The sequence below is a fragment of the Chlamydotis macqueenii genome, chromosome 3, assembly GCF_036417535.1.
Source record: "Chlamydotis macqueenii isolate bChlMac1 chromosome 3, bChlMac1.mat, whole genome shotgun sequence".
Lineage (NCBI taxonomy): Eukaryota > Metazoa > Chordata > Aves > Otidiformes > Otididae > Chlamydotis > Chlamydotis macqueenii.
The window spans coordinates 45,921,180-45,943,100 of record NC_141558.1 but is presented as its reverse complement, the minus strand read 5'-3'; the positions used below and the strand labels follow the sequence as shown (position 1 = coordinate 45,943,100).

The following is a 21,921-nucleotide window of genomic DNA, read 5'->3' as shown; positions in this document are numbered from 1 at the left end:
AGAGTTGAGAAGCAAATGGGAATATGCTTGTATAAGTGTAGGGAAAGGGCCAGAAAGCAGTTTTGCTTATTTTAGCATAAAAGTATTGACACAAAATGACAAACATTTTAAAATGGGAAGTGCTACATCTGAAGGGTTGCTACAGGGAGTAAGTTGTAACAAAAAGTAATTTCATTTAAAATGAAATCATACAATAGAATGTATCTTGTCAATTTACATTTAGTTTTAGTTTTCATGGCAATAATTCATAGGAGATTAGTAAGTGGCCTATACTATTTTTTATTCAAAACTAAATGGAAATCATAGGGCATCTACTTTTAAAACTTTTTCAATAGCTCTTGAAAGACTACTGTGCATGGGTTTATGTGTACATGTGTGTGTATGTACACATGCACGCATGAAAAAGGGAAGTTCAGAGTGAGAAATTGTACAGTACAAGACTTGGCAAGCTGTAAACCAGGAATTCATTGTAAACTATACATAAATGTAGGCATATAATGACAGAAATGGTATACCTGCTGTGAAATACTGTTGTCCAAGTAACATAGCTGCAAATAACACCATTTTCAGAAAGCCTATTCTAAACTAAGATCCAGATATTTTACTTGTAAGAAATACAAGAGAATCCTCTGCAGTTAATTTCTCAGGATAAATTGGAGAGAAATGGTGTAAAATTAGGATTTTATCAATCTACATTTATCAATATTTACAAATGAGTACATCATAAGTGGCTTTCCGATAAGTTCCATAACAAAAAATATTTGTCTCACTTGGCAATAAAGTGTGATTCCGTTTTTCAGAATGAATGTATACACGCTACTATTTTTTTAAAGAAAAAAAAAAAGATCGATCTATCTGAAAGCATAACCTAAACAGCACTTATTCTTGACCTTAGAGTACTTGAGATGAAGGCTTTTTTGATGACAGCATCCAAGGACTGGTGAGCATAAGCTAGTTCCTACAGAGAAAAATTCTGCACCAACTACAGCTTAAAATAGCAATTAAAAAAAAAAAAAAAGTCTGACAAAGACATTCCAAAACAAGGTGTGGTCCTGAGGAAAATGGAAGGTTTGTACAGCAACACAAACTGCAACCATACCATGTGATGAAGGAGCGCACTGCAGACAATAATGCCAACACTACATGGCAGAGACTGGAGAATACTCCTCGCAATGAATTCTTACTTTAATTATGTCAAGTGTGAGGAAATCACAGTCCTGCATTCACTCCAGCATTCAAAGATACAGTATGATAAACTGGAGAATGGCACTCACATTCTGCATCCATCTTGACAGTTTTTCAAAGAGAGGTTCTCTAGCAAGGAAGAGAACATCCAAGACAAGAGGGAGGAAGAAACAGAATTTATCATGCTCTACAAGACACTTTTCAAAATCAACTGAACCACGGACAGTTATTCCTACCCTGCTTTCTGATTTATTTCTACTACAGAAGCCCCTAAGGCATACTAAAATCCTCCTCTTTTGCTTCTTCGTTCACATTTTATTTTCAAGCAGCTTGTTGACTGACTGTTTTACATATAGCAAAATTTAAAGAAAAAAAAAGAACTTTTTTTTCAGCTGCATAGAGCTGAAATTTTGTACATCACCTCTAAGAAGACAAGTTTTAAAATTATATTGAATTCAATGAATGCATGCAGCTACAAATAACTTCAGTAAGAAATCTGCACATAAATGTTGCGTAATGCATGGGCCATTGCATGTATAGTATAGTCAGTATTTGCAGATATTGACATTTTGTATGTGAAAATTAACTCTAGAAAATATAACACAGAAACTGCCACATTAATTTTGGGGAAAACTGAAGTTTGAAAGCATTTAATAGCTTCTACTAATAACACTGGGGAAAGGAAAAACAAATACTGACTGAATTTTCTTCTGATAATCTTTTTCTGAAAAACTTGTCTCTCACCTATTTTATTGAAAGGAATTAAAAGTTTAAATAGAATCTAGACACAGGAACCTGTGCTAGTTTTGGATGGACTGGAGTTAATTTTTTTCATAGTAGCTAGTATGGGGTGATGTTTTGGATTTGTGCTGGAAACCGTGTTGATAATACATTGATGTTTTAGTTATTACTGAGCAGTGCTTAAACAGAGTAAAGGCCTTTTCTGCTTCTCACACCACCCCACCAGCGAGCAGATCGGGCGTGCACAGGAAACTAGGAGGAGACACAGCTAGCACAGCTGCCCCAATTGACCAAAGGGATATTCCATACCGTAACATATCATGCTCAGCAATAAAACTGGGAGAAAGGTTGGGAGGGGGGACGCTGCCTAGGGACTGGCTGGATATTAGTTGGCTGGTAGTGAGCAATTGTTTTGATTTGCATCACTTGTCTTTCTTGGGTTTTATTTATCTCTTTCTGTTATTTTTTATTTCATTACACTTTCATCATTATTATTATTATTTCAATTATTAAACTGTTCTTATTTCAACTTACAACTTTTCTCACTACTGCCCTTCCAATTTTCCTTCTGCCCAATCTGCTGCTGGGGAAGTGAGTGAGCAGCTGTGTGGTGCTTAGTTGCCAGCTGGCATTAAATCATGACACAACCACAAAATGGCTAATAGTTTTTATTAATTAGACTCTACAACTACAGAATATTCTGCCATACTAATGGAATTATTTAGCCTGTGTAAATGGAGTCTGCTCTTCAGCATAAGACCCTAAGTCAGTAAGTAAACCTCTTCAGCCACTTCAAATTTTTGTGATTGTTAACTTGAGAGCTGAATTTCAGTTACATTGCCTTTGGAGAAAATGTATCCCTAAGCTAAACAGAGGAAGGCTAATGCCAGCTTCAATTCTTTAAACCCATCTAATAGGCTCTTAATGCACAGAGGAATAATACATCATTCCTGTTCACAGAAGTGCATTTCCTTGTTACTGATTTGAAAAACTAAGATCTGTAGTTTGCCTTCAAGCTTGTGATCTATCCTAAACTGGCTTGTTTATGATGCTGTATTACAGAAAATTTTATACCTTGTGAAAAGCTTTTGATCTTGGCACAAGATCTTAATTTCCTTTTCAAACCACTAGGACTTCATTGTTATTTTTCTTTTAACTAGCCACTTACATTATTTTGATATAAAGTGTTTAACATGTTTTTCTACTACCTTTCATGTGATTATGGCACAATGCAAGTGGGAAGAGATATCAGGAGGTCTCTAGTCCAATCTTCTATTCAAAGCAGGGTCATCTACATGACCAGACCAGATTGCCCTGGGCTTTACCCAGTCAGTTTTTAAAACCTCCAAGGATGGAGATTACATGACCTCCCTGGATAACCTGTTCCACTGTTTGTCCATCCGCATAGTGAAAAAGTTTCTACAGACAAGAAGTGGAGCAGGTTGCTTAGAAAGGGTGTGCAGTTTCCATCCTTGGAGGTTTTCAATCTATGCTTGTTGTCTTTTGTCTTCCTGTCAGGCACCACTGTGAAGAGCCCAAATGCATCTTCTTGATAACCTCCTCACAGATCCTGGAAAGCTGCTACAAGAAGTTGTTACTTTTGCCAGATATAAGTAACATACCGTGAAGTCCAAAACAAGCCCAGACTAGATAGCTGAGTTTAGATGTCGTGCCTTCTTATTTGTCAGGATCCTGACTTGTGTCATTGAAGATTAATTGCTAACAATATAATATGTAGATAAAACTTCAGCAGTTGTTACTTTATTAACATAATAAACATATGATGACCATTTCTATAGGTACTGGTTCAAGTTAGGCATTTGCTTCTAATTGCTGAGCTGCTTTCAGTATTTACTTTTCAGCAACAAAAAGTTGCTGAGAGATGATTTACTCAGATTCATTTTACTGACACTCAGTAATATTTCATAGCTGTTTCATTTCTTCAGACATCCTTATGACAGCATGGCTAATACTTTTCTCGGCAAAGTCTTGAACAGTTGTGGTAAACTAATGGTTGTGTCAACTACAAGCCCTCAAGTCTTTAAAGAAGAGTCCTGATGTAGTAACCAACAAGATCATCTTCCTAGAGATCTAGATCTCAAAAAAAAAAAACAAAAAAAAACCCAAACAAACAAAAAAAAACCCCAAAAGGTTCTGCAGAGGAAATTTGCCTGCTGTCCACCATTACAGAAACAACTTGCTACACTAATTCAGTTAGACAAAAACCTTTAGAATCCTTCCCATAATGGCTTTTAAATAGGATGGAGTATATCTTTTGATCAACCTAGCAGTGTCTAAAACTGACTTTCAGTAGTGTTTTCTGTTTTCTCCTTTGTTATAGTCTGAATGTTTCGTCACAGAGAAATACTAGTGTTAAAACCATCAGGAACTCTGTAATTAGTTAATTTACATTATTTCCTTTTATTCAAGGTTAGTAAGCCTAAGAATTTTTGTAGTCCATTCTCATTTAGTTATGCCAGCATGGATTAGATTTAATAGCTGAATATATGTAATACGAGTACCCATTCAAAATAGTCAGAAAGTTTCTATCTGTTGATTTACAGGACTCTGTTTCACTTAAGTATTTTGCACCAACTCTGTTTAATGAACAGTTACACAAATTGTATGTAAGAGGACTAGAGGTAGCAGACCACAAACTACACTTAACAGGAAGATGGATGAAAATAAGTTTAACAATAAGAATATCTCAGCATTAATTCTTATCACTTCACTCCAGCAGAGTTTTCCACAAATGGATCTTCTAATAGTTAGAAGAGCAAGATTCCCATACCCACAGAAAGGGCAAACTGACAAAGACGATATTTACAAGACAATGTAGATATTTTGGCTCAGGATTTAAGAAAGGGAGACTTCTCTCAAAAAAAAAAAATATATTTAAAAAATTTTGTATGAGTACTTAAACTAAAATGTTACAGTTCTTCTTTACAGTTATCACACTTTTTTTTCCAAAACTGTATCTTTGTATCAGAGATGGTTACTAAACATGAAAATTACTGGATGCCGTGCTCCAGTGCAGCTTCCTGAAGTAAAATACAGAGATAACATTGATTCCTTGTTTGTAGCTAACATTTTTATCATTGCACTTTCCAGATTTACTGCAACTCCCTGGCAGTGTTCATTTTCAGCTGTTAACCAGCTAAGTCACCTAGACTTTCAGTTACTGAACTCACGACAAAAAAAAAATCCATAATTTTTACCTTTGACAAAAATTCTGTTCTCAAATATATGAGTTTTTACCAAATTGTTTCAGTGATTTCATTGCATCATGCAACAAAATTTGGCTTGTGTAAAATTTGACTTGAGTCAAATTTGACTTGTTCCCATTTTTTTTTTTTATCATTTTGTCACCTGCAAGTTTTTACAAGGGAATCAAAACTATTAGTAATGGTTTTGCATATTATTTTGATGGGATTAGATCTATACTACTTCTTATTGATTAACGGTTCACAATTTACAACTTTTTGAAATCTATCATTTCATCAACTGAATTAGTTAATGCGACAAAACCAACCTCCTCTACATTCATCCCCTCCAGGTGCATTTTGATGCAGCCATTACGACTAGACATTATTTTAAAAAGAATCTACACACTGAAATTCCCAATGAATCATTGAATTCCAGTGTCTTAAGCATTAAAATTGATCATTATTATTATAAGAAATAATTTTTAAATGGCCCTTTTAGAGAGCTCCATCATATATATATAAACAATTTCTTTAATATTGTGTGTGTTCTCAAAACATTATATATCATGCAATGGTTTACATGTGTCACAAATATAAAAAATTGTTAATATAGTACATATTTTATTAGTAAAAAATATTGTCAAAAATCTGAGGAATAAAAATGTTAGCAGTGTTTTTATGAACTAGATCCTAATTTAGTTCTGTTCTGCCTAGGGTAAATATAACCTAACTCATTTGAAAAACTTGTTATATTTATTTAAATTCAATAAAGCTTATCCAAGCCCAAGGCATTATTTAAATACTGAATATACCAGGATAAACCTATTAACAATTAGCTTTAATAAAAATAAAATGCAAATCCTAAGAATTAAATTTGTGGTGGCCAAGTTAAAATAAGTTAAAATGTTAACATGTTTCTAATATTAGTAAGATTAAATCTATGAAACATTTTTAAATGTCATTACTCTTATAATTTATTCCTTGTATTATGTGAAGTACTTCATTCTGGAAGACAAGGATCAACAGAGGGGTACAAATACATAATGAATAAGAATACAAATATAATAAGAAAACACATTGATTAGAATGATAGGCAGATGTAGACAAATTCCTGGCCTACCTACTGCCCAACTAGAAAGTGGATAGATAATTAAGTGACAACATTTATGGATGACACTAAGTTTTTGAAAGCAGACAGACTATAAAAGAATTGCTCTATGTCAATCTGTACAAAAAGAAGTGTAGGACAGTAAATAAAACGAGCTCAGAACAAGAAACAAGGAAATAATTATTCATATTAAGTATAACTAAGCTGTAAAACTCCTTGCTTTTGGAACCTGTGTATGCCAAAACTTTAAATGTTTTCAAATAACTGAAGAAAATTCATTACTACTATTTTACACACAAAAAAAACCCTTTTATCTTATAGTTCTGTAAGCCCCTTTCCACAACCCACTGCTGATGAGGTAAATATCCCTACATTCTGTTCATCCTCATACAATTTTCTTGAAATTTCTTGTCTGCTAAGAAGGAAGTCAGGGTACTTGGAAAAATAAGCTTTTACTATGAACAGCTATAATGAGGGAAGGGGGACGCACGTGCACATAGAAACAGTTTTACATCAATAAATAGCTACGTGTCTTACAGATGATTATAAAACTATGATGGATACACTGCAGCTTCATACAAGTGTGTATTTTTCATCCATTGTTGTGGTTTAGCCCTAGCCACCATACAGTTTCTCACTCTCCTCCCTCTCCCCATTGGGATGGGGGAGAGAAATCAGAAGAAAGGAAAACTCATGAGTTGAGATGAAGACAGTTAACTAGAATAGCAAAGGAAAATTACAATAATAAAATATGAGGATACTAAAATGCACAAAATGAACCATACACAATGTGTCACCACCCAATGTCCCAATGACTGATACAGCCCATCCTGAGCAGTGATCACAGAAACAAAATCGAACAGCAAGCAAAGGAGCGAAAGGGAGCCAGCAAGGTAGAGGGAGCAATGCCAGCAACTGAGAGAGGTGCCAGAGATGAGAGATGGATGCCTCCCACCATGGGCAACCCCCACTTATATACTGCATGACATTTATGGCATGGAATACTCTCTCTTTGGACAGTTTGGGTCAATTATTCTGTCCTTCTCCCAGCTTCCTGCATCTGCACATAGCAGGACCTGGGAAGATGGATAGTGTCCCTGGTCCCATTAGCAGCAACTCATATCATCAGTGTGTTTATCAACATTCTTCACATCTGAAATCCAATACACACTGGCTACTGAGAGGAAAATTAACTCCATCCCTGCTGAAACCAGGACACCCATTAAGTTTCAAATTTCATTATACCTTCTCACTTGAATATGTTTCCTCACATATATTGAAGAGAGAGCGATAGCTCATAGAAAATTATGGATTTGTTATGGTTTGTTGGTTTTTTTTTTCAAAAATAGATTTTGCATTAATTTTTACATTGTAATCCATGACAGTATGCTGGATTTGGCTGGGATGGAGCTAGTTTTCCACTCAATAGCCAACTTGTTTTGGATTCGTATGTGAAGAATGTTGATAAACACATTGATGACATGAGTTGCTGCTAATGAGACTAAGGACACTGTCCAGCTTCCCAGATCTCGTTAATGTGCAGGTGCAGGAAGTTGGGCAGGGTATAGCCAGAACAGTTGACCCAAACTGGCCAAAGAGACTATTCCATACCGTAAACATCATGCTCAGTATATAAGTGGGGGTTGGCTGGGAGGTTGCATACCTCTTTCTCGCCCCTTTGCTTGCTGCTCAGTTTCATTTCTGTGATCACTACTCGGAACAGGATGTATTGGTCACTGGGACATTGAGTGGTGAGAAATTGTGCATCATTTGTTTTGTAAATTTTAGTATCCCTATATTCTGTTATTATTGTCATTTTCCTTTGCTATTTTAGTAAACTGTCTTTATCTCAACCCACAAGTCTTCCTTTCTTCCCAATTCTCTCCTCTGTCCCACTGAGGAGGGAGAGCAAGAAATTGTGTGGTGACTAGAGCTAAATCACAGCAGACAGTTTAGCTAAACATCATGCGTTAAATGGAGGGGATTACAGGCCATGCATGTCTGCACACAAAGGGGTGTGTCTGAAGTGGGATCAAGAGAGACTATGCAGTTCTTTCTGTATCTCAATAAAAAGTCTTGACAACAAACAGCTTAACAAATTATCTGTTTTCATAGGATTTAATAAAAAGAGGAATATAGATGCCAAATAGACCTCACATGCCTTCTGATGCAGGGAACCCTGCTTATGTGCAGGAGTGACAGGTCCAGGTCTGGGCTCCCTGATACGAGAAAGACAGGGAAATACTGGAATGAATCAAGCAAAGGACTACGGAGATTATTAAGATGGAGTACCTGGCATATGAGGAGAGACTTGAGAGAGCTAGGACTGTTTAGCCTGGAGAATAGAAGGCTCAGGGGAATCTGATGAATGAATACAAATAACTGAAGGGAGAAGGGGAAGTAAAGAAGACAGAGCCAGACTCTTTTCAGTGGTAGCCAGTAAAACAAGAGGTAATGGGCACAAATTGAAATGCAGGAAATTCCATTTAAACATGAAAATCCTTTTGCATTGTAGGAATAGTCAAACACTGGAGCAAGTTGCCTGGAGAGGTTGTGGAGTCTCCACCCCTAGGGACAGTCAAAACCTGATGGAACATGGCCCTGGGTGACCTGCTCGAGTTGGCTACACTTTGAGGAGAAATTTGGACTAGGTGATCTCTAGGGTCAGTTTCAACCTCAACAACTCTTTGATTCTGTAGAGTAAGTAATTTCTCCTTCTAATTCTCTACACACACCTCTGCAACAGAACTGCAATTTTATTTCTATTCTGGATGCAGAGACAGAAAAAGTTTGCAAAGAGTGAAACTAGGTTTGGCATGTAGTGTCTTAAATATTTCTGTAATATTGTTGGTTTCCTGTTAAGCTACAAGTAGTTAAATAAATAGACAAAAGAATTTTTTAAAATTATAAAGAAAACCGGAAATTCATCAAATATTACAAGAGTTTAAATTCTAAAATATGCCATCTAATTTCTCTTATTTCTATATTACTGGTTTACAGTGGGGAATTAAAAGATAAAATATTGTCTGATGGCTACAGTACAGAAAAATTTTCTTAGAGATACCTCAAACTGACAAATTTAAACATTTAAATATAGCAAATAATTCAACAGAAGTTCTAGAGATATTACTATTAAGTTACATACAGGACCATTAAGTCTAGAATTGAAATGTGCTGTTTCTCAGTCTCACAAAGCATGGTTGGTACAATGGCACTCTTTTTCTGCCTGGTTCTAGTTTTCTGATTTAGACACACTTGAGTTACATCTGAAATCACGCTCCTTCTGTAATCTAAGCTGCTGCTGCTCTTTCAGAAAAACTCTATCACCTTTATACAGGTCTCTAATAGTAGTAGGATTAGTCCAGAGAAGAGAAATAACACTTTGTTTCTACGGTGGCTTTTCCTAACTGACCCATCTTTTCTTATTACACTGTAATAATAATAATGATAATAATAATAATGATAATAATAATAATAATGATAATAATAATGTAGCTCTTACACGAATTTTGCTTTTACAGTTTGAATTATGAAATACTACATTATATCAATACCTCTTCTGAAAGCCAGAAGGATAATTTTCAAACTAACCTGAAAATCATAAGACATGGAAGTGACAGGGCTAAATGCTGCACATGACATTTTGAAAGAGTATTTTTCTATCTGGGCAAACTAAGTTTAAAAACTAATTAAGCTAATGAATTACCTTGCATTTGAAGAATGACTTGAGGATTTGTATAAAACAAGATTTTGATACATTTTTGACAATACAGTTATTCTATAATAAGGGTAACATTCTTTACAATATCAATCCACATAACAAGAAAATCTAACAAAATACATCTTCATAAGTCTTATATTTTTAAGGAAAAATCCATATTGCCTCAAACACAAAATGGCTTTCTTGTTAACAACCTACTTTCCATACTATAAATGAAGATTTTACTTCCAAGTGTATACACTTCTGAAGCAAAACAGGAAGGAGAAGGAAAAAAAAAACAAAACAAAAAAAAATGAGCAACTTTCTTCAAGCACAATAGTTTATATATCTTTAAACTTCACTTTACAAACTTACTTAAAATAAAACTTAGTTATCCAATATCCTGAATTTTAAAAACCAAACAAATGTCTATACTGTTTCACAGATTCTCCTGGGACTTTAGCAGTACTGTATCCCAGTAATTCACATAAAAATACACATTAATTCTTTACAAGCAACTATATGCAGTCATTGGTACATATATGTATATATACATTTGTTTCACACTAGCATACATTCTCAGGAAGAAAAGTTACTAAACTTTGGAAGTTACCACACATTACCATTAATTAGGCCCTCAGAGGTCAGGAAATAGCAGAATAAAAAAAGGACTGTGCAAAACAATTGCAAATTATTTTGACAAAGTAACATAATTTTCTTCCCGACACTGATTTGGTGTATTTTGGACTTAGGCAAAGCTCCACTGGCAGTTTCTTTTTTCTCTCTGAATGTTCAACTTTTGTGTAATATTCTTCAACAACAGAATTATCTTTGATGTAATAAGAATAACAGATCATAATTAATAACTTTCAGTTCCCCAAACATGGGTGATGATGTGTTTTGGGCATAATTCCTAGGAATACATCTTCTGTCCGTACATTCTGAAACAGTTTTACTGAAATGCTGTTTTGCTGAAAGTTGACATGCTCCAGGATTGCACAGTCCCTCCTACCTACCTTCCATGATGAGCAAAAGACAAATTGCAGCACAGAGCTTTTAAACTTTTTTTTTGAGCTTTTAGAATCATTAACTATATTAAGAATTCATTTGGTTGTATTAATTGTGCTTCATGAATACATCTTTAGTTGATTTACAGAGTTCCCCTGCAAGTCTTTCCAAATCCTTCTCTTGCCATTTCCAAATGAAGGAAATCCAAGTAAAGGTTACACAGCAACATTTCGTATGAAAAGGTTCAGAGTGTGTCATGTTCAGAGTTACGAGTAGAATTTATGAATTCCTGGTTTACCAAGCATTCAAACTCCTCAATTATTAGTTCTGGGAGGAATGAGGTTAAAACAAGATCAGAATAGGCAGAGAGTAGGACTAATGGAAGACTGGAAAAACTGGTACTGATTAACTTTCCCTGTACAGTTGAACAAAGTGATGTTATTTTGATCTTTGCAGTGATCAGGTACTGTACACTGAAGTATATTTATTGTAGAAAATGACTGAATTAACAGATTTATGGTAAGCTGTAAAAATAACTTACTGAAGATTTGACGTGAAAAACAGAACTGCAAATCACCTCCTTGGAGGAAAAGCACATATTTGAATAGAAAAGTTTTTCATCCATTTTCTCCAGGTAATTTAATTTCTATTAAATGAGGCCAGCCCCAACGACCAACCTTTTCTGAACCAGAAGAGACAGAATAAAAATGTAGACACAAGAGTTTACGTAATAAAAGGGGTAAGTCCCAATGGAAATTAACTCTGCTATTAGAGAATTCTAATTTTCACAGATATTTCACTTCAGCAGAATTATACATAGAAAGAATAAACCCCATGCTATCTTCTACAATTCTTCACTATCATAACAGCAACAAAAGTGATTGTAAAGAAAGATAACTGTATGAGGATACAAAAAATGTACACTTTTATGAATACAGCCCTAGCCCTTTGGAGTCTCATTTGAAAAACTTCATGCCACTGCCTTGATTCACTTCATTGGCAATGCACTGAAAAATAATTCCAATTATTTACTGTATAGTGAATAGCAATGGCCTCAGCCCATCAATCCAGCCTGTCCTGATCACTCTGTAGACCCCTTCTACCCTCAAACAGATCAACCCTCCTGCTGAACTTGGTGCTGTCTGCAGACCTATGGGGGGTGCACTCGATTCCCTCATCCAGATCACTGATAAAGATATTAAAGAGAAATGGCCCCAGTACTGAACCCTGGGGACCACTTGTGACCAATCATCAGCTGGATTTAACTCCATTCACCACAATTCTCTGAGCCCTGCCATCCAGCCAATTTGATTCAGTAAGATTGGGAGAATGAAAAAGACAGAAAATAGAAATGGAGAAATAAGAAAGGTTCTTTTTGCATAGCAATAGAAAAGACACTTTAAAAGAAAAAGGCTCATTAGTAGTGGTTAAAATAATGAAAATTAAAATCATAAAACCATAATACCCTAACTGTAAAAAACATTACCTAGGCATACTGTACCTAAACAGAAAGGCAATATTCACTTACCTCTAGTCTCAAGAAATTTCAGATAAACAGCTCCCTGAGTACAAGTCATCAGAAAAATTCCAGAGATCTCAGAGCACTTATTGAGAAGACCCTACTGTGAAAGTCTCCCACCACTTCTGGTGCAAAATAACTTGAGAATGTAATCAAAAGTTGTCATCCATTTTTCAGGAAACAAAGGACATGATTAGCTCCAAAGATCATGTAATAAATAACATCTATGACTATTAAGAAACGTGTATGCATTGTTATTATCCTCTATGTCTTACTGTAATATTAGAAATATTGCTAGGCTTTGCTTTACTAAATGCAGACTGTGTGGAAGTTCCTTGCTCTTTGGAAAATAATTCCTCATTCTCAACTGCTCCTTTGTACATCTTTGGTCTGTCCTGTACTTGAAATCAGTAATACATCCCTTGCCTGCAAATTAATAGGGAATTCATGTACGCACTTCTGCTATGCTCCTCACTGAATTAATACATATATTTTGCACACTTAACCTAAGTGGTTGACCTTCTGGCTTAGAATTTCTCTGACATTTTAGATTACTGAGTTTTTTTATTTCCTCAGCATTTTTTCAAAACTTTCTGCAATTCTTTCTACTGCACCCTATCTGAAGTTTAGTTTCTGCATAATATTTACTCTGAGTTAGGATTTGTTTGTACATTTTTCCATAGGAATATCATATATAGCCTTTATTAGAGAGTGACTAAGCAGACATGCAAATTAAGTGTCATCTTGTAAGTGATTAGAGAGACCAACATTTGGCAGTTGGTTTGAAGTAAAGCTGTAGTTGCTATTAGTTCTATGGTCATGTAGAAGATCATCTGTTTGATCTTTCACCTTAAAGCAAACAAACAAACAAAAAGGAACAGTAGATGTGTAGTACAGCATATGAATGAATTACATTGATAAATTCAGACATGGAAGATAAGAATTTGCAGAGAGGTTCTGTAAGTCTCTGGATATATTCGGTTTGCTTGAAGTGAAAAACAGAAGTTCAAGCAACAAGAAAGACACAGCTGCTTGTCAGGGAGACACCTCTGCTGCTTATTCAACTTGGGACAAATGACACTGGAAATAAAAGGTCAGAGCACTTGAAGTTGTGGATTAATGAATTAGCAGTTAGACTAAAAGGCACAGAAAGCACAAATTATCATAATAAATTATCCTATAGACCCTAGGACAGATTTCACACAGAAATGAAATGGTACTTCAATGAGGAAAAGAAAGCATGCAAACAATAATAACTGGAAGATAGTATGAATGTTTAAAACAGTAAACATACACATGAAAAATATGTTACCGGCACTTAACTGTTAAAGAATTATGGGTACTCTATCACGACACACAATAACTGGAAGGAGGCAGAATACTATTTTAAAATATTAAATAATGTAAATAATTAGTAGCTTTGTTTAAAGAGAAGGTTGTGCTGGAAAACTGCCAACATAACTTAACAAATGTAACTAACAATGATTACTGGAAATTCAGAGAATGATTCATCATAGAACAGTAATGCTTCATCTGCAAGGTAAATAAATGTATACCAAGAAAAAAAAAAATGCACTCAGAACAGATGGCCTTCAATTGGCTAAACAAACAAATCAGGAAAAAGATAAATTATAAAAAAAAATATAAGAGAACTGAAAATGCAAGCAGATAAGGAAATGGAAAAACAAACAGTAGTATTTTAAACATATACAGAGAGTACAGAAAAAAAGATAATTATGTTTTCTGTTTTAGGTAGGTAAAAATAAAATTAAATACCAAGATATTAGAAAATAACATTAAAAACCTTCAGCAGAAATCAGCAGGCATTCAGCTTACCATCTGTCTATATTCATCAGAGTTGCTGGTTCAGGCAACAACTATACCATAACTGCAGACTTGCCAAAACACTATGTGTTGTATGGAGTGCTACCCCTCAAAACATCATCTCCCCAAAGGATCAGGGTTCAAATTTATGTTATACACAAAAAGTGTATAAAGTGTATAAAATGAAAAGTTTAACATGATTAAAACGTTCATCATGTGACACCTTAGAGTCAGCTGTAGATGCTAGCTTAGACCTAAGGTTTGAAAAAAATGTAATAAAGTCTCACATAGTTTGTCAAAAATGTAGCCTAAGTTTTGTACTTACAGAGGAGCTTAGACTGTAAAAAGAAGGAAAAACAGAAGCAGGGGCGCAGAGGGAGAGGCACAAGCCTTCTAGGCCTTAGAGGCCTCACTGTCTGGCCTACCGTCGGGCAGCCGTCTAGGCCCAATGTGGTGCAGCCTAGCCAAGAGAAGACAAGAGGAGAGGAGAGGAGAGGATATACAAAGAGAACATGAGAGGCATCTCACTGAGCTTGATTGTGCATAATTTCTTGTGAGAGGAATAGTTGCGGATGCCAAGGTGAGTGAAGAAGGAGGGGAAGGGGTAATGTTTCTCCTGGCCAAGATTTCCCTGCAGCCCATGAAGGACCTCATACTGGAGCAGGTGGATGCCTGAAGGAGGCTGGGGCCCATGGAGGGAGAAAACAAAACAGAGATGGAAAACAGACTGAAAAAACCCAGTAACAGAAAATACTTAAGCATGTAATTTACAGAACAGTGGTTCCTGATGTCCAGCTTCCACCCACATATCAGGAGGCTCCCCTCAGCACTCTCCTCACTTATATATTGAGCATGATGTCACAGGGTGTGGAAGAGCCCTTTGGCTTATTTGGGTAAACTATCCCAGCTGTTGGGTAATTAGTAAACTATCCCAGCTGTGTCCCCTAGCTATAGGTGCCACCAGCTCCAGCTCCTCTCACAGCTCAGGTGAAAATTAACTCTATAATAGCCAGAACCAGGATAAATAAATAGTAGCATGTTAGTAAATGTCAGTACATTAGTTCAGGAGCATCATTTGGAAAAAAAAAAAAAAAAAACCCACACAAACAAAACAAAACAAAAAAAAAACCAGCAGGAGTTAAGTGTTACACATAGCTTTGAAAATGTCAATATCAGACCAGTGTTTTCACTAATACAATGAGGCAGCCATAAAGCATATATAGTGCTCTTAAGAGCACTGGCAGCCCACAGGGTTTATTGTCCAGTACATATAATGTTGTTGCAAAAGACAGAATGATAAATCTTTCTTTCTCCTAAACAGTCTCTAACTCCCTGCTACTGTCAAATTTTCTGAGATTTTAATTAATGAAAGAGGTATGGCTAAACTGTCCTGCATTGTATTGAAAATCTCAACTGTTACATGAAAGTTACAAGGAAGAAGAGGAAGATTGTATAAATCCTTGAGAAGAAGAGGCAAGAGAAACTCCTTGGCCCTCCCTTATGAGGCTCTATACAGCAGGACTTGCTGTAAGTATGAACAAAAGAGAGTTCAAAAATGTAATGAAAGTACATATGAAAAGAGGAGGAAGAAAGAAAAAAAGATGGAAGACACTTAAATTCCTTTATTCATATAGATTTTTCTTTGTCTCAAAAAAGAAGCAAACAAGAATCTATATAGTTATGGGAAGGTTTTTTTTTTTGCATCTACACAGTAATACAAACAGCTTGGCTCTAGTCCTTCAAGAACTTTAGGATCTTAAATAGGAAAAACAAACAAACAAACAAACAAAAACAAAAAAAAAACCGCACCCAAGTTATTGGAGGACGATGTCTCCAGAAACACTTTAAACTGATTATATAAACATCTGAAACTATTCTGTTATTGAGAGAATTAAAAGCCACTACGACTTTTATAAATGTAAGCATTTTTAAGTAAGCATTTACTAGTAAGATATTGATTTTAGAAAATTAAAAAGATACTGCAGTAAAACAAAGCTATGTCTAAAGATAATTCAAATTAAGTAGTGCTTTCCAATTGCCCAACTGCGCAAGTCTTAACTTCCTCCAAGCTGAAAATCCTACTCTTCTCAGATATGAACAAAAAGTTCCCATTTAATCCCCACATACAATAACAGTCATGATCTAAAAACTGGACCTTTTTGAGAATTATTTATAAATCATAAGAGATCTGCAAGCCTTCAAGTCAATTTGTAATGCATAAGCTTTGTGCTGTACAAAAATCATTCAAACAAAGAGATGGAGGAAAAAAATGTTATTTTAAGGGTATATAATCCTAATAAATTACTTCCCAGTGGATTTTTTGCTTTCATTTATATCTCTGGGAAAGTATAAAATAGTAATTTTTGCCTGGTTTAGAACCCAATGATAAGAAGAAGTAATTTTGGAGCTGTAAAGAAGAATGTTTAACAGAAAAAAAATATATATATATTTACTGTATCAGTATCTGCTAGCTACAGGGAAACATAGTTTACACTATATATCTCATACAATATAATACAGTACCATAACAACTTTTATCACCACAGAACAATGTAAAATCTCCAGAATTTATAATTCTGTTCAGAACCAATTCAATAAATCTATCCTTGAATAAAGTTCTGAAACAAAAGGCAGCAAGCCAGTACAATGAATACTTCTTTATGCTTTATGTTATGAAAACTTCTTATGTATCCATAAATGATGGAGATATTTGGGAGCTAAAATCCAGGTATCTAACACCCTTGTCTTGAATTAACCAGAGAGGAGGGTAAAATATTGAATGAAAAATTGTGGCAAAGCAATCAGGCTGCTTAACTGGATAAATGCAATTTAAAATGTTTTCATATGGAAATCTCATCTATATTTGCTGTCTTAGTGAATATTTCTCTTCTATTTGCTGCTATAGAGACCACTGTCTCTTCCAAAAAAAATTCATTATCATTCAGTTGTCAAAGGGAAGGAGTCACTGAACTCATTTTTCACTTTCAGTATTTATCATTTATTCAAAACAAAACTGCTCATTGTTTAGAGACCAATATTAGAATGGTGGCATATGTGAAAACTGATTAAAATGGTCAAAGAAAGAAGAAATGCAAGAAAACTATGGGAAAGGAGACTGAAAACACACAAAGTCTGATGTAAAGGCTTCAGCCTCTGTTCACACTGTAGAATTTCAAGCATGAGACTGACATGATATGCTGAGCTCAGTTCAGATGGCATTATCTTAATTTCACTTATACTTTTGAGTTCAAGCAATTATGTAAAGTGACTAACTATAGATTTAAACCGTTATTTAAAAATTTAGATTCTATTTGGTAGTTTTTGTCTTTATAGAAATTGTGCATCTTTCACATAATACACAGAAATTATCCATATTTATTCTTGAGTTACAAATGCTACAAATTACCTTGTAAAGATATATACTATGGTATCCTTTCTTTCTGAATTTAAGTACAGACAGTTAAAATACAACAAGCAGATAAAAAAATATGGCAACTTTCAGAGCTTTATTCTGTAGTTTATTTCAGAAACTCAGGTTGAAAAATGTAGACAGAATCATTTCATCTATCCAAAAGAATGAGTAGTTGAGTTTATTACATTACTTTATACAAAAGACCCACCCTTTCTGACACTTTAAAAAACATTCTCTAAGGGAAAAGAAAAGCTGAAAAGCTAAGCTAATGGCCCAAGTGAAGTACTAATCATATGGAAATATCAACTGTGGTAACTGTCTATGTGGAATTCTTCTCTAAATTCTTGTGCATCCATTCTGAGTTCTGAAGTGTTGCTTGCTAACAAAATGTACCAATAACAAATATACAAACAAAGGGCACAGCGGCATAAATAAATTGCATGTATTCAAATAGATTATAAAATAAGACTAGATAAAATCAGATAAAATTTTAAAGGAAAATTTTAACAATTGAGAAATTGAAAGAATCTAGTAAAAGTTACGATCTAGGTTAAGAAGTTAGACTACATAGTATCATGGAAGCATAGTATCTAAACTTTTTGACTCCTAAGTAAACATCATTTCAAAAGCCAAAATAAATTTTCATCTAAGTTTAGTTATATGATATCTATGGGAAAAAGCAACACATGCTCCATCCAGTATTATCAAGAGGAAAGGATTGTAAAAGCTCCTGTTATATGTACTTTACCGCTGCAAATTCTTCAGATGTATTTTATTTAAAGATTATCTTAGAGAAAACTTAGGAGGCCATACTAGTGCTTGTTCAACAAAGCTTTAAAGCTGAACAAAATCATAGAATGGTTAGGGTTGGAAGGGACCTTCAAAGGTCACCTAGTCCAACCCCCCTGCAAGGAGCAGGGACATCTTCAACCAGATCAAGCTGCTCAGAGCCCAGTCCAGCCTGGCCTGAATATTTCCAGGGATGGGGCATCCACCACCTCACTGGGCAACCTGCTCCAGTGCTCTACAACCCTCAGTGTAAAAATCTTTTTCCTAATATCTAATCTAAATCTATCTCCCTCTATTTTGAAACCATTACCCCTTGTCCTGTCACCACAGGCCCTACTGAAGAGTTTCTTCCCATCTTTCTTGTAGGCCCCCTTTAGGTACTGGAAGAGTATAATAAAAGCATACCAAAAAGGTTTTTTTTGGTTTGTTTTTTTTTTTTTTTTGCTTCTGAAGAACTGTATAAGAACTACTTCCACAGTATCCACTCCAATAGTGGAAAATTAGTTCCAGATGATGATACTACCTAACAACCACCAAATCTAATACCTATGCATACCTATTCATTTATACATGTGTGAAAACATGCATGTATAGGGATGGATAGTCCAGCTAAATATCTGGTTTTCTTCTATGTATATATAGTAGGTGTAATACATACACACATTTAAAGATAATATAAATACAGTACTCCCACACATTCTTCTTGAAAGTGTGAAGCTAGGTATAATCAACATCTGTTGCAACAGTAATACCAGATTACTATTTAGTAGAAAAGCACAAAGATAACAACTCTTCTAGTAAATATGAATATTTTGATTAGCACATGTTTTGCCCATCTGCTGAAAACCTAAAGCAAATTAAAACAAAATTAGTGAATATTTTTCTTTAAGTTATTCATGCAGTTTCTGCCATCATTATGAAGTTTCACTTGAATTACCTATAAAATAGTCTCCTCTTATTATTTTAAATGACAGTGACGTGCAGAATATATTTTATCTTGTTCTTTGATTAAACATCTCTATATCAAGCAATTTTCCCCAAATAAATGCAAAAAGGGACAATGATACAATTTTCAAATTGACTGAACTCTTTCTGAGACTGAATTTAACTGGCATGACTAACTGGGAAAGCATGCTTTGAAGGACACAAAGTAATGGCTGCCTTACTCATTTACAAGTCATTCTAATGGTATCTGTTTTGATACACATGACATTATTTTGCTGCTTCAGTGTATGCTGATATTTTTGTCTTACTGCTTGCACTTTATTGTTAATGTTTCAAGAAATATGTTCCTCTTCTTTGTGTATATCAAATAATTTATGTGTTCATGCTACATACACAGAAATTTCTCTGATGAAGCCTCAGATCCACTATCAGAAGAGGAGGCCTAACTTATATTGATTAAAGAAGAAGTATGTTTTTTCACAAAAAAAAAAAACAACACATATTTGTTCTCAGAAATAAATTATAAATGCTGTCTATTCCATATTTTGACTTAGGCATATGCCACAGAAGAGCTAAATCAGTTTGGCAGAAACAAAGACTGCCTATAGGCAAAACAGAAATGCAGAATAGTCTTCGTTTAACAAACAAATTCTACATTAATGGAATCATTTATGCGTATCTACTATCATTACTTTTTTAAACATCTACATTTTCCATAACAGTACTATTCAAACAGTATTATCATAAAACTTCTACAACTTCTATAGACAGAATTGAAATCTAAATGGATAGTAGAAAGCTTCCAAAAGTTGACTCACATGATCAATTAGTTCACGAACCATTCCATTCCACTGTCCGCTGGCATCTTCCTGGGCTCCATATTTCCCATCCTCAACCAGCCTAATCTCATAGGAAAATCCAAGGATAGTAGACAGCTCTCTGAGGAGGTCAATGCAATAACCTTCAAATCGATCATTTCCATACAAGGGTTTGTCAGACTTCTTGAACATAACATATGGCTCTTCCTGTAAAAATTAAAAAGACAGAATGGATAATGATTACTCCACATCTTTCTTTTCCTTTTGACCTATAGTAGTACACTGTCATCATACCACTCCCTGTACAAAAAAAAAAAAAGAAAAGTAGAATCCTTTTGGCTTTTGGTTATGTATGTCTAAAGTCTTTATTTATCTTCAAACTGAGGTTAGTCAGAAGATTCTCTTTCTCATTTTTATTTGAAAAAAAATGAACACCCTAGACGTATCTTCAAGGAATTAATATAAACACTAAATATAAATGTGCTCCTTAATAAGTTACATTATACATTAACTTCAAATGCATTGTTTGGATGGATATTGTAAGCCTCTTAATTCGAACCCCAAACATCAATCAAATGGTCTAAGTATTAGATTTTACACTTTTCTTTACACAAGTATTTTAACTATTTTCTCCATGCTTTGTTAGGTAAAGTATAGAAAAGCCCAATGGTAAGGAAAAAGTGAGTGAAATCACCTACTATTCTGTTGCTTCAAGTTATAAGTTGTCATTTACAAGACTGCAGCAAAACCAGAGAAATGTTAACTCAAAAAATAAATTTTGTTATATACATTCCATGAAAACTGAATGTATTTTCTTTAAACATTTATCTTCTTATATTTGTTTTAAATTACAATATAACATTTTTTGCATAAAGTGATGTGCAAACAGAACAGCAAACAAAATGACTGGCAGAATATTCACAATTATGGGAAGAAAAAAACATTTAGCAAAATATAGGACTTTCACATCCGTTTCTCAATATAGAATAACCTTCCTCAAATAAAAAGCTGAAGGGAAAAGGATAAAAAACAAATGGTAGATTTTTCCACTACAATATGACACCAATATTCCAGTTGTATTTGATAGCTTAAATACATAACTCAGTCTTTGCTCATCTTTTAAACAAGTTTTTCTCATTTTTTACAGTAATAAAAAAAAAAAAAAGCACTAAGTAAGGTAAAATGGTAGTAGATGTAATTACTGCACCAAATACAAGTCACAATACATTAAAAGAAAAACTCTCCAGGGCAACTTAATAAAATTCATACAGCCCTACATCTCAACATCAGCACTCAGTGGGGTTAAAGGCACTTCATTCTATAGGCATCTGACAGCTTTAATAAGGATTTGTCAGCATTCCTGATGTAAACGTCTATCTTGAGGTGTCCCATGATTTAAGGATTATATCTACATAAAACTGGAACTTTAGCATGTAAAATTTTACCCAAAACACAAAGGAGAAAGTAGAGAGATTTCTAGTTCTTAAAAGCAGTGTGTTCAGAATATATCTGTTCCTCTTTGCCTCTTACACATTTTTTTCCTAAATAAAACAAACTACTGAATAAAGACTTTGCTGAGATTTTATTCTTATATACTTATATTGAAATTTATAAGGTTACAGCCATATTTTTAAAAAAGCACACCACTGATCTTCATACAATTAAC

At 34.5% G+C, this 21,921-nt stretch overlaps 1 protein-coding gene across 1 annotated transcript in view; it reads right to left on the bottom strand.

Moving 5' to 3' along the window:
• GRIK2 (glutamate ionotropic receptor kainate type subunit 2) overlaps window positions 1–21,921 on the bottom strand; it is a 386,634-nt gene that overhangs the window by 145,533 nt on the left and 219,180 nt on the right. Inside the window, exon 10 of the mRNA XM_086745932.1 lies at window positions 20,256–20,462. Within this exon, the coding sequence (XP_086602058.1) occupies window positions 20,256–20,462 (207 nt within the window). The remainder of the gene's footprint in view (window positions 1–20,255; window positions 20,463–21,921) is intronic.